The 14567-nt window shown below is 44.3% G+C and overlaps 1 protein-coding gene across 1 annotated transcript in view; it reads left to right on the forward strand.

Annotated features, from left to right (window-relative positions):
• TSPAN15 (tetraspanin 15) overlaps positions 1 to 14567 on the forward strand; it is a 60688-nt gene that overhangs the window by 32621 nt on the left and 13500 nt on the right. Inside the window, exons 3-5 of the mRNA XM_040323312.1 lie at positions 6735 to 6809; positions 12784 to 12879; positions 14340 to 14456. Coding sequence (XP_040179246.1) covers positions 6735 to 6809; positions 12784 to 12879; positions 14340 to 14456 — 288 coding nt within the window. The remainder of the gene's footprint in view (positions 1 to 6734; positions 6810 to 12783; positions 12880 to 14339; positions 14457 to 14567) is intronic.

Below are 14567 nucleotides of genomic sequence, written 5' to 3' on the forward strand. Positions count from 1 at the left end.
AAAATTTTTGGAAATTATTTGGTCTGTGTGAAAGTTTTAGAGTCTACAAGCTATAGTGCAAATCATAAAAAATTGTCACATCTGATCACACCTGATGTACTGAAGGCCTATCTCATTTCTTGGGACCCTAACAAGCCAGGAAAGTACAAATGCCCCCAAAATAACCCCTTTTTGGAAAGTAGACATTCCAAGGTATTTATTAAGAGGCATGGTGAGTTATTTGAAGTTGTGTTTTTTTCCCACAATTCTTTGCAAAATTAAGATTTTTATTTTTCATTTAAAAAATTTCTCAAAATTGTCATTGTAATAGCTTATTTCTCTCACATGGCATGTGCATACCACAAATGACACCCCAAAATACATTCTGCTACTCCTCCTGAGTAAAACGATACCCCATGTGTGAGACTTTTTCACTGCCTGGCCACATACGGAGGCCCAACATGCAGGAAGCGCCATCAGGGGTTTTAGGAGCATAAATTGCACATCTAACTAGTTGACTACCTATTACACTTTTGAAGGCCCTGGAACACCAGGACAATGGAATTACCCACAAAGTGACCCCATTTTGGAAAGCTAATACCCCAACGTATAATCTATGAGGCATAATGAGTCTTTTGAACAGTTTATTTTTTTCCAGCAGTTTTTGGAAAATGTGGAAAAAAAATGAAAACGCATTTTTTTTACACAAAGTTGTCCATTGATAAGATATTTCCAACACATAGCATGTACATACCACAAATGACACCCCAAAATACATTCTGCTACTCCTCCTGAGTAAAATGATACCCCATGTGTGAGACTTTTTCACTGCCTGGCCACATACGGAGGCCCAACATGCAGGAAGCGCCATCAGGGGTTTTAGGAGCATACATTGCACATCTAACTAGTTGACTACCTATTACACTTTTGAAGGCCCTGGACAATGGAATTACCCACAAAATGACCCCATTTTGGAAAGCGAACACCCCAACGTATAATCTATGAGGCATAATGAGTCTTTTGAATGGTTCATTTTTTTCCAGAAGTTTTTGGAACATGTGGAAGAAAAATGAAAACGCATTTTTTTTTACACAAAGTTGTATGTTTCTAAGATATTTCCAACACATAGCATTTAGATAGCAAAAATTACACCCCAAAATACATTCTGCTACTCCTCCTGAGTACAACAATACCACATGTGTGAGACTTCTACATAGCCTGACCACATACAGAGATCCAACATGCAAGGAACACCGTCAGGTGTTCCAGAGACACATAGTATGCACATACCAAGAATTACACCTCAAAATACATTATGCTGAGCAAAGCGTAAACAAAAGATTACCTGTGGTAATAGTAGCGCAGTTCTACAGCAGGATAGCACTGGTCCAGGCAGCAGGCAGGGACTTGGTCAGCAACGTCCAGGCAGGGATACTGTCCCGTCAGGGTTAGTGCAGGTGGTCAGTTCATGCAACAGGCAGAGGCATGATGGCATAGGTCCTACAGGCAGCAGGCAGAAGTAGGGCCTCGTTCAGGACAGAATGGGGACAGGGGTAGAGGCTTCTCCCACCCAAATCTCTTTGAAGCCTCCGGGCAACCAGACCCTAATCTAGGATGAGAAAACAAAAAAGTTTTCTTCATCCAGAAAAACTTTTCTGGCGCCCCTCACATATGTGAGACCCCTGTGTTCCCACTAGTTCAGTAGCAGGGTACAAGATCAGTCCATGAGGCAGGCAAAAACATGGTCAAACAGTCCGAGGTCAGTTCCAGATCAGGCAGAGGCAGTACAGAATCGTTAGGCAGAAGAATGGTCGAAAAAACAGTCCAGGGTCAATTCCAAATCGGGCAGAGGCATTACAAAATCGTTAGGCAGAATCGTGGTCAAAAAACAAGCCGGGGTCAGTTACAGAGCAGGCGGTGGCATAAGGGGTGTGAAGGTGTGTGAAGGCAGGAACGGAGGATTAATACTTTAGTTTGGTGTGGTAACGGCGAAAACAGTTAATTATACAGAGGCCTGGTTGGGAAGGACAATCCACACAATGGAAAGATGTGTCTCGTCTGACTCCATCACTGGCGCATACCTTGCAATTTTTTTGACGTCGTCGGCCTGTTTCTGTGGGAGGGATTTTATCGGGAAAATGACGTTCGGCGAGACGACTTAAAACATCAGATCGGATGGTTTGGGGTGGGCCGTTCGGGAAAATAAGGGCAGTGATAAGGTCCTCTTGGTAGCCAAGGAACTGTTTGGGGTTTTGGGTGGAGTTGCTGTAAATTACATAAGAATTGTATATGGCCAATTGAAAAAAATAAATGGCAACTTTTTTGTACCAATGGTACGTTCTTCTTGTAGCAAGATAGGGTTCAAGCATCTGGTCGTTGAAGTCGACCCCCCCCATAAACAAATTATAGTCCTGGATGCAAGTGGGCTTTCGGATGGTGGTGCCACGCCTTCTGCGGGTTTCAACGACGGTATCATTATGGATGGAAGATAGCATGTACACGTCTCTTCTGTCCTTCCACTTCACCGCCAGAACCGCATTGTTACGCAGACTTGCTGATTCTCCTCTTTTCAGCGTTGTGTTCACCAGGCTTTGAGGAAAGCCTTTCCTATTGTTTCTGACGGTGCCACATGCTGGCGTCTGCTTCCGGTGCAGGTTGTGGAACAGGGGAAGAGAGGTGTAGAAATTATCTACGTATAGATGATAGCCTTTTTCCAATAGGGGGTTAATGAGTTCCCAAACAATTTTGCCACTTGATCCCAAGTAGTCTGGGCAATTAGGGGGATTGAGCTGGGTGTCCTTGCCTTCGTATACTCTGTAGGCATACAGGTATCCTGTGACTCGGTCACACAATTTGTAGACCTTCACGCCATAGCGGGCTCTTTTGCTGGGCATGAATTGTTTTATTTGGAGTCTGCCACTAAATTTAACAAGCGATTCATCCACACAGATGTGTTGGTCCGGGGTATATAATTGGGGGAATTTTTCTGAAAAATAATTCAGTAAGGGCCGAATTTTGAAAAGTCTGTCATGTTCTGGATGATTTCGGGGATGGCTCTGGGTATTGTCGTTGAAATGTAGGAATCTCATTATGGCAAAGTATCGGGATCTGGGCATTACGCTGGAGAAGATGGGCATGTGGTAGATCGGGTTTTTGGACCAAAAGGCACGGTAAGTGATTTTTGGGTTGAGTCCCATACAAAATGTTAGGCCTAAAAAAAATTTAAACTCCTCCACCGTAAGGTCTCTCCACTGGAAGGGACGGGCATGGTATGACGTGGGATTATTTGCAATAAATTGCTGTGCAAATCGGTTGCACTGGGCCACAATTTCGGATAGCATGTCCTCTGTGAACATTAGATTGAAATAATCAATTGGGGTGAAATTCTCCGTGTTCACTTGGATTCCTGGCTGGGCCGTGAAAGGGGGAATGTTGGCTTCATCTGAATTAGGAGGAAGCCACAAGGGGTTCTGAAGGGCATAGGGAAGGCTGGCATGGGTCCTGGAAGTTTGTTGCCGAGGCACTGCGGTGCTGGCGGATGGCCCTGCAGTGCTGGCGGATGGCCCTGCAGTGCTGGCGGATGGCCCTGCAGTGCTGGCGGATGGCACTGCGGTGCTGGTGGATGGCACTGCCTCCTCACTAGAACGCCTTCGTTTAGCCGGCCGGCTATCTTCCTCCTCTGAGTCACTCAGTGTTCCGCTACTGAGGGCGGGCTCATAATTGACGTCCAACTCAGAATTTGAATTTGAAAGGGACTCTGAAAGAGAGAGCTCCCCGTTGCTCTCGTCGGGGGCAGAAATGATTTGGAATGCCTCCTGAAGGGAATAGGACCTTTTGGACATGGTTGCTGATGCAACTGCACAGGTGTGTGCTAAGCCTTCACTGATGGGCACTGATGAGGTGGAGAAGATCGGCACTGATGAGGTGGAGCAGATGGGCACTGATTGGCGGAGCAGATGGGCACTGATGAGACGGCACAGATGTGCACTGATAATGCTGCACAGATGTGCACTTATAATGCTACACAGATGGGCACTGATTGGCACAGGTGGGCACTGAGGTGGCACTGATGTGGCGGCACAGGTGGGCACTGATGTGGCGGCACAGGTGGGCACTGATGTGGCGGAACAGGTGGGCACTGATTGGCAGCACAGGTAGGCACTGATAATGCTGCACAGATGTGCACTAATAATGCTGAACAGATGTGCACTGATAATGCTGCACAAATGGGCACTGATTGGCACAGGTGGGCACTGATGTGGCGGCACAGGTGGGCACTGATGTGGCGGCACAGGTGGGCACTGATGTGGCGGCACAGATGTGCACTAATTGGCGGCACAGATGTGCACTGATCGGCGGCACAGGTAGGAACTGATTTGGCGGCACAGGTGGGCACTGATGTGGCGGCACAGGTGGGCACTGATGTGGCGGCACAGGTGGGCACTGATGTGGCGGCACAGATGTGCACTGATTGGCGGCACAGGTAGGAACTGATTGGCGGCACAGGTAGGAACTGATTGGCGGCACAGGTGGGCACTGATGTGGCGGCACAGGTGGGCACTGTTGTGGCGGCACAGGTGGGCACTGATGTGGCGGCACAGGTGGGCACTGATGTGGCGGCACAGGTGGGCACTGATGTGGCGGCACAGGTAGGAACTGATTGGCGGCACAGGTGGGCACTGATGTGGCGGCACAGGTGGGCACTGATGTGGCGGCACAGGTGGGCACTGATGTGGCGGCACAGGTGGGCACTGATGTGGCGGCACAGGTGGGCACTGATGTGGCGGCACAGGTGGGAACTGATTGGCGGCACAGGTAGCAACTGATTGGCGGCACAGGTAGCAACTGATTGGCGGCACAGGTAGCAACTGATTGGCGGCACAGGTGGGCACTGATTGGCACTGATGAGGTGGCAAAGGGATGGCACTGTATGTTCAACACGGATGGCACTGGGATGGCACTGGGATGGCACTGGGATGGCACAGGGATGGGCACTGGGATGGCACTGGGATGGGCACTGGGATGGGCACTGTAAACGGGCACTTTTCACAGTAATCAGACCTTCTCTCTCCTCACACGCGCTGTCTGTGTGAGGAGGGAGAGGCGGCAATGAGAGATGATCTCATATGTTTACATTTGAGATCATCTCTCATTGGCCACACAGATCGCATCGCAAACGGCCACTCTGATTGGCCGTTTGCGGCGATCTGTAATTGGCTGTGTCCAGGGGACACGGCCAACACAGAATTTCCCCGCAGCGCGCTCGGGAGCGCGCGCGGGGAACGAACAAACAGGAGGATGTCAAATGACGTCCTCTTGGATTTTGAGGTCCGCGCTGAAGCCGTCATTCGGCTATAGCGCGGGCCGGAAGAGGTTAAGGCCCCTTTCAGACGGACGGATAGAATGGTGCTTTTAGCTGCGGATTTTCTATTTTTCTACCGCAGCTAAAAGCACACAATGTTTTCCTATGGCCCCATTCACACACAGCGTTTGCGTGCGATTACGTTACATGCGGTTTGGTGCGAATAGAAAAAATAGAATTGAATGCGTCCAGGTGCGATGTAGCGCAGCTATATGCACATAACCGCAGGTAATCGCAGTCTTTTTTTGTCAACTGCGGATAGCAGCGTTTTAGAATTTGAGGGACCCAAACAAAAACAAAAAAAATAAAAAGGGTTGCTATGGAAATGAATACCGCAGCTAAACGCGGCTGCAATTAAACGCATGTAATCGCAATGTGCAAATGCAGCTAATCGCAGTGCCTGGAGCCTTGAATTTCACAAAACATTTGTAGTGCTTTTAACTGCGGCAAAACAGCCGTCCGTCTGAAAGGGGCCTTATACAGCATTTAGAGCTACAAATGGCCACTGATTACTGGTTACTGATTACTGGTATAAATGCTTATTGGGAGCGCAGTCATTACCCGAAGGCCTCAATGCGCTCAATACTATGGGGGCAATCAAGGGGTTAGGTGTGTTCCCTAGAAGTTTTTCTAACTGTATGGGGGCTGGGCTAAATGGAGGAGAAAGATCGCTGTTCCTAATCGCTAGAAACCGCATATCTCTCTCTCTAACCCCCCCTGTCAGAGTGGGGATCTGTCTGTTTTACATTGACAGATCGCCGTTCTGGCTCTCGTTCCCGCAATCTTGGGTGGACGGCTGACATCGCGGCCGCTGGCCACACGCATTGGGTCACATTAATACTATGGGGAGATGGAATTTAGAAAAAAAAAAGGTGAACTTGGCCTTTAAGGCAGTGACCTAAATCTGTTCAATTTTATATTTACTCAGACTGGCCTATTACTACATCCTATGGCTCATCCATGAAGACATTTTGGAAGTTGTCAAATTTCATATAAGTTAATTGGAGTGTTTAGCAACAAAGGCAAGTTGAAACCTATATGATTTTTTGCCATCTATAATCTAAAAGTGGCTAATGTGTTTTACCAGGACAGAGACTCGTGAGGTAGCACTTTTTTTAAATGTATTTTATTTTTATCCTATATTCTATATTTCGGGTCATTGTAGAATAAAAGGGTTGCTGTTTGCACTGACAAGAATACCCCTTCGCACTGACACAGGCTTTGTCTTGTCTAATGTCTTCACCAGAAAAAAAACAGTAACTGTCACCACTCTGAGTCAGTCCCCAAGACAATAGGGGTTTTCCATACCTTCAACAAATATGGAAAGCCCCATCTATTATATTGTATTATTTATTTATATATATTTATTTTATTTTCTTATTTCTGTCTGCAGTTCATGTACACATTGGGGGTCTGCCTTCTCCTGGAGCTCACTGGCGGGATTGTCGCCCTGTTATTCAGAAACCAGGTAAGACGTTTATTAAAGCTGATGTTTAATCTGCTTATATTTTGCCTTTCTTTGCCTCCCCAAAACCCCACCAATATGATAAGTGTGTGCAGGGCCGCCATCAGGAATTATGGGGCCCCTTACACAGCTTCAGGCATGGGCCCCCTGGAGCAGAGAACCGGGGGGGGGGGGTGCTGCCGCCTGAAATTGAGAAGCGGGGGGTGGGGGCTGCCGCGGATTGAGAAGCGGGGGGGGTCCTTTACACAAAAAAGAAGAAATAAAGAAAAAAATGTATAAAAAAAGGGGGTAGCCATCTGGGGACCTCTGGGCCCTTTAATAATATATATAAATGTTTGTGTATATATATATAAATATTAAAATAAACATTTATGAAAAAAAGGGGGGTTGCCATCTGGGGACCTCAGGGCCCTTTAATAAAAAAAAAAAATATATATATATATATATATATATATATATATATATATATATATATATATATATATATATATATAAATAAAAAAATAAACATTTATAAAAAAAAAGGGGGGATTTGCCACACATGGGGCCCTGGGGACCTCTGAGCCCTTTAATAATATATATATATATATATATATATATATATATATATATATATATATATATATATATATATATATATATATATATAAAAAAATATATAAAGACAAAAAAATATATATATAAAAAAAATATATATAAAAAAAATATAATTTTTTTATTAAAAAAGGGGGGTTGCCATCCGGGGCCCTATAAAAAAAAAATATATATATATATATATATATATATATATATATATATATATATATATATATATATATATATATATATATATATATATATATATATATATATATATATATATATATATATATAATTTTTTTTATAAAAAAAGGGGGGTTGCCACCCGGGGCCCTGGGGACCTCTGGGCCCTTTAATAATAATAATATTATATAATATATGGGGACCTCCGGACCTCTAAAAAAAAAAAAAATGGCCCTTTATTAAAAAATAAAATAAAAATATATAAATAAAATATTTTTTTATAAAAAAAAAAAAAAAAAAAGGGGGGTTGCCATCCGGGGCCTCCGGGCTCCTGGGGACCTCCGGACCTCTAAAAAAAAAAATTGGCCCCTAAAAAAAAAAAAAAAAAAAATTTTTTTTTTTTTTTTTTTAAAGGGGGTTGCCATCCGGGCCCCTGGGGACCTCCGGGCCCCTTACAGGTGTAATGCCTGTACCCCCCTGATGGCGGCCCTGAGTGTGTGTGTGTGTGTGTGTGTGTGTGTGTGAAAAAAAAACACACACACCCACACAATTTTGACTGGAGTTGAGCTTTACAGTGGAAGCTTGAAATCATTGTAATAGGCACCACTGCTCCAGTGATCTACACTAGTTTCCAGTGGTGCGCATGGGTGTGGCCCCCCATCCATGCATCCGGCACCCCAAATATACATGCAGAGCGCCAGATGCATGGGTTACAATTGTTTTTTGGGGGGGGGGTTTGGCACATGATTAGAGCCAGAGCCTCTAATAGGCTTCAAAAAAGGGTGAGCTTGGAGCGCAGTAACATCCAGTTGTGTGACAATAGAAAATGAATATTCGCTATTTTCACACTGATTCTCTCAACGGTCAATCAGGAAGCAATTCCTGAGACCTGTCACCCGAATGGCTGAAAGGACAGGTTATCCTATTGGATGCCTAGAAGGAGGAAGGAGACGCACGGCGGAAGCTGCCTTGATCCAAAAGAGGAGGAGACACGATGGAAGCTGCATTGCTCGTAGGATGGGTTGCCCGGTACCTAGATGGGGTGAGTGCAGTGCTTTGATGTCCGACCGTCGTCCCGTGCGGGGGGAGGGGGAGGGTTGTTTGCCCCCAAGGAAAAAAAACACCAGCCGTCACTGCTAGCTTCCCTGACCCAAGCCAGGAAGCTACCCTGCTGGTTACTGAACACAGGCCACGCTTGACACTTGAAAAATGCAAAGCATTCTCTGATTGGATGAGATGGGACAGTGACTTTACAATCTACATCTTGTCCAATTGGAGAACGCTTTGAATTCATTGAGAGCATGCAAAGCATCCTCTAAATGACACCCATATCAAGTAAGCAACCTCCTGTGTTCAGAATGCAGCAGGGCAGCAACTTGGCATAGGACTAGCAGGGATTTACTATGATGGTTTCCAGCGTCCACAGGAATTGGCCAGGTATGGCACATGCATACTTACTTTTAGAGCTGCACAATTAATCGTTAAATCGTGATCTTGATTCCACCCCCCTGATGATCTCCAATGCAGAGTTTGCCAATTCTTTCATATAACAAGTGGAGAGACTTTATCTGCTCACTCAGCTGTCAAAAGAAAATATCCGGGCAGTCTGCCAAGTTCTTAACACAAAACATTGTAACTAATGCTTCCTCCTTAGATCAAAGAGATAAACTTCTTTGTGGGCAGTCTGCCAAGTTTGTAACAACATTAAACATTGTAACTAACTTCCTTCTTAGAGCAAAGTCTGTGTGTAAATGCAAGAAGTTTAACCACTTAAAGTCCAAATCTTTTTCTAACACTTGTTTCTTCAGTTAAAATCAATATTTTTTGCTCGAAAATTACTTAGAACCCCCAAACATTATATATATTTTAGCAGAGACCCTAGGGAATAAAATGGCAATTGCTGCAATATTTTATGTCACATTGTATTTGCCCAGCGGTCTTTTTGAAATGCAATTTTTTGGGAAAAAATACTCTTCAATGAATAAAAAAAAAAAAAAAAAACGTAAAGTTAACCCAATTTTTTTGTTTTAATGTGAAAGATGTTACGCCACGAGAATTGTGAGAGAATCGTGATCTATCTTCTAAGCAAAAAAATTGTGATTCTCATTTTAGCCAGAATCGTGCAGCTCTACTTTGGTCTGAGTTAAACGAATGTGACTATGCAAAAAAATCAATAACTGAATTGTAGCTTTAACAACTTGATGACCACCCACCGCAGATTTCAGCAGGGCTGTCGCTCTGCGCCAGATCACGTACCTAGTACATAATATGACACTTCCGGGTCTATGGCACGCGCATAGACCCAGAAACCCACCCCTGCTGTGATTTTGCAGAACAGGAGCCCAGCGGCGGATACTGTGGACTCTGTCTCCTGGCACTCACCATTTATACTGGACACACGCAGAACGACAATCTGCCTATCTAAACAAGGCAAATGGTCATTCTGTCAGAAGGGAAGGCATGGATCCTGTGTTCTTGCAAAGCAGGAACACAAGTCTTTGTCTTCCCCTAGTCAAAGCACCTCACCCCACAGTGAGAATACACAACCTAGGCACACAGTTAACCCTTTACTTGCCCCTGATGTTAACCCCTTCCCAACCAGTGTCATTAGTACAGTGACGATGCATATTTTTTTTAGCACTGATCACTATATTGGTGTCACCGGTTCCCAAAAAGTGTCAGGAGCTGGTGGGGAATTTAGGGGGGGGAGAGAAGATTTGTGCTAGGATAGAAGGCTTGATGTGTGCTAGGCTGGTGATTTCTTGGGGTGAGGGAGATTTGTACTAGGAGGGGAATTGAAGTGGCATTCAAGCTGGGGGGGGGTGTAAAGATTTTGTGCTGTGAGGGGGGATTGAAACTGAGAGTTGGTGGAATATGTGCATTATTGTTCGGGAAGAATTTTAGCTTGAAGATTGAATTTGTTTTTTTGTATGACGGAATGTTTGTGCCAACTAATAATAATCATGTATTTTTTCCTGGATTCCCTGCATGCTTTACAGCGTCTGTCTATACTTTAAATTTCCAAGGACTATATATCCCATGGTACCTTGCCTGCAAGCAGTGATTACTGTACAGCAAGGGTGCTCAACCTGTGGCCCTCCAGATGTTGCGGAACTACAAGTCCCATGAGGCATTGCAAGTGGCTGACAGTTACAAGCATGACTCCCAAAGGCAGAGGCATGATGGGATTTGTAGTTCTGCAACAGCTGGAGGGCCACAGGTTGAGCATCCATGCTGTACAGGCTCCGCCTCCTGAAACCCCTCCTCTTAGCACTTCTGTAGTTCAGAAGGCAGGTGTTCCTTCAGATTAGGCGAACCTTCAAAACTTAAAATGGAAGTGACGCTCCATCACGGCCATCTTGGTACACCCCACACTCAGCCGCAGTAAGCCTACAGTCTGAAGTGGCCAAGCAGACCTCTTTTTACACCCACCGAAGTCTTGTATATCACACTTATTTTTACCACTGAACTGAGCTTATTTTGTGAAATACACTATTTAGAAGTCCGTGACACTGCATTAATGATGAATTTTAAAAGCAGCGGTCTTCTGTCAGATTAGCAAATGTGTGAGATCAGCAGGCTTGCCGCTACTTTTTAAAATTCAACATCAAAACAGCGTCACGGACTTCTAAATACTGTATTTCACAATATAAGCTCAGTTTAGTGGTAAAAATAAGTGTGATATGCAAGACTTTGGTGGGTGTAAAAAGATGTCCGCTTGGCCACTTCAGACTGTAGGCTTAGGCCCAGATTCACAAAGACTTACGACAGCGTATCTCCAGATATGCCTTCGTAAGTCCGAATGGCCGCCGTCGTATCTATGCGTCTGATTCATAGAATCGGTTACGCATAGATTTGGCCAAGATACGAGCGGTGTAAGTCTCCTACGCCGTCGTATCTTGGGTTGCAATAATTACGCTGGCCGCTAGGTGGCGCTTCCTTGATTTCCGCATAAATATGTAAATGAGCAAGATACGCTGATTCACGAACGTACGTACGCCCGTCGCAATTAGTTACGTAAGATATACGCCGGCGTAAAGATAAAGCTGGTCTCTAGGTGGCGCAGCCCATGCAAAGTATGGACGTCGGAACAAATGTATCTTTTTACGTTGTTTGCCTAAGTCGTACGCGAATAGGGCTATGCGTAAGTTGCGTTCACGTCACAGGCATTGAGCCGACGTATCTTTGGGCGTAAATACGACATGATACTGAGCAAGCGCGCGCATGCGCCGTTCATTCGGCCATGCATCTACATGGGGTCAAGCCTCATTTAAATACAACACGCCCCCTACCAGCCTACTTTGAATTACGCGCGCTTACTCGGCCCATTTACACTACGCCGCCGTAACTTAGGACACAAGTGCTTTGTGAATACAGCACTTGCCTCTCTAAGTTGCGGCGGCGTAGCGTAAATACGATACGCTACGCCCGCACAACGTAGAACGGTCGTATTTGAATCTAGGCCTTAGTGTTGGCGACTGTGGGGTTTATGCATACCTCCCATCTTTTTGAGATGGGAATGAGGGACACCTACCAGCAAAAGTATGCAGGCATAGGACACACCCCTTGTCACACCCCCTTAAAGGAGAATTCTACAAAAAAAATTGGTTAAACCCACAAGTACTTGTTTTACCACTACTATAACTTTATATTGGCTTTTGGAATTTACAATTGCAGAAATTTAGAAATTGGATGGAATGTTTAGGGCTGGAAAACGCTTTTTGATGTGTGTGTATATAAAATGCACTTTTTATCTAACTCTTTTTAGATCAGACCAAAATGAGGGACAAATGAGGGACATAGCTCCCAACTGTCCCTGATTTGGAGCAATGTGTATCTAGATGGCCATGAAGGAACGTCCCTTCCATTACGAAATCTGATGTATTGCCTAATCTAATGGAATGCAGGCTCTGTGAAATGTATGACACAGCAGTGGCTACTCCCAAGTAAATGTGTGTGGATCGTCACTAAGTTTACAAACTTCAAGATTATCTAGAATTATAGGAGTAGGCTAGAAATAATGGAACTACGATGTTGAAAGATATGATTTTACATTTTGATCATTAATATACTTTTTAAGGTGTTCACTGACTTGCTGCTCGTTTTGAAAACTAGTTTGTTGCTCTGTGGTGCAGTTTCTGCCTCCCATAAAAGCATTACCTTATGCCTTTTCCATCTTATAACTATGAAATGTGTGATTGTGTTCCTTCCCCAGACCATGGATGTCCTGAACCGCAACATTCGCCGCGGAATACGGAATTACTACGACGACCTCGACTTCAAAAATATCATGGACTTTGTACAGAAACAGGTGAGAATTTGCACGCTCTGTGCCATTGATGGAGAAATTCCAGATAACGCGTTAATTTCAGTAACTATCCATTAGGAAAGCTGCTGCTCTGTTGGGCAGAAAAGCTAACATTCTATTCAGATTCCATCATACTGGGACCCAGTGCTGTCTGTCAATGGCATTTTTTTTTTTTTTTTTTTCTAAAGTGTATTTTGTGCATGTACTCGAGAGAGGAGCCGGACTGCAGGAGTTGGGAGTAGGCAGGCCTCCCCCAGAGGCAATCTGCCACCTTTCTCCATGCCCCGGGTGGCAATGGCGGGTGTGTGAGGGGGTCCTCCCACACAGCCCGCCCTACCTGCTCCGCTTTGAAGCCCAACGGGGCAGAGGGACTCCCTATAAGGGAGTGAGAGGATTAGCCCGCTCAACCAGCCCCATTAGTCCTTCGCCTCTCTTTTAGAGACCGCGTGGTCAAAGTGTGTGTGTTAACCCAATTTAGAGTGCGTGTGTAGGTGTGGTGGTTTTTGTGGGAGGGGGGTGGGCGTACTAAGCACAGGCTTACCTTGCATAGCACACCCACCGGGAGCCGGGCTGAGACCACCAAACTCAATTCACATGAAGCCGAGACCGGGATCCGAACCCCTAGCTGCAGAGGTGAATGGCTTGTCAGTGCAGTGCCAATTGCGTTGAGCCTTTGTCAATGGCATTTAACACAGCAGTTTTTGTTTTTTTGAAACCCAACTGTAAAGCCGTCCATAGATGTACCTCTTAACTTCTGTACAACCAGCCTGGTGTGTGTGTACTTCCTTTTTTTGCAGTGTTTTATGTCGTTTTTGGTTATTTACAATATTTTTTGCTGTTCCCCATCACGATCAGCAGTGTCTGTTATACACACATATATGATATTTGTTGTATGGGTTTAGTGCGTATACACTATTAACTTTTTTCACGTTATAGAGGGGGCATCCCACCTATTCCTACACTTAGCGCTGCACTTTATCACTTTCATTTTTACAGTAATCCGTGCATTTTCATAGGACTGATCGCTATATCAATGACAATGGTCCCAAAATAGTGTCAAGTGTCCGCCATAATGTCACAGTCAGAATAAAAATCGCTGATCGCCGTCATTACTAGTAAAAAGTTTTTAGATGCTATAACTTTTGCACAAACCAATCAATAAACGCTTATTGCGACTTTTTTTTTTTTTTTTAACAATCGGCCTAAACTGAGGAAGATTATATATATATATATATATATATATATATATAACATATTTTTTTTTTTTATTTAATTATTTTGGGGGCTATTATAGCAACAAATATTGCTTAGTGAACTAAAAAAAAAAAAAAAAAAGTATTGCAGCGCATGTTAACACTGGAATACTGCATTGCGTTTTAACATGCACTGTAATTCTCTTATTTTCTTTCCCCCTTTTTTTTTTTTTTTTCTAATTTGTACTGACTTCAAAATATTATCTCCAGTTCAAGTGTTGTGGAGGTGAGGAATACATGGACTGGGAGAAGAACGAGTACCACTCTTGTACAGCTCCAGGGCCTCTTGCCTGTGGTGTCCCCTACACCTGTTGCATCTCTAATAAGGTAAGGAAACAGCCAAGTACAGTGGGGAAAATAAATATTTGATCCCACTTGCAAAGAAATTAAGGGTCTGTAATTCTTATAATGGGTGTATTTTAAATGATAGAGACAGAA

This window comes from Rana temporaria, chromosome 9 (genome assembly GCF_905171775.1).
Source record: "Rana temporaria chromosome 9, aRanTem1.1, whole genome shotgun sequence".
Classification (NCBI taxonomy): Eukaryota; Metazoa; Chordata; class Amphibia; order Anura; family Ranidae; genus Rana; species Rana temporaria.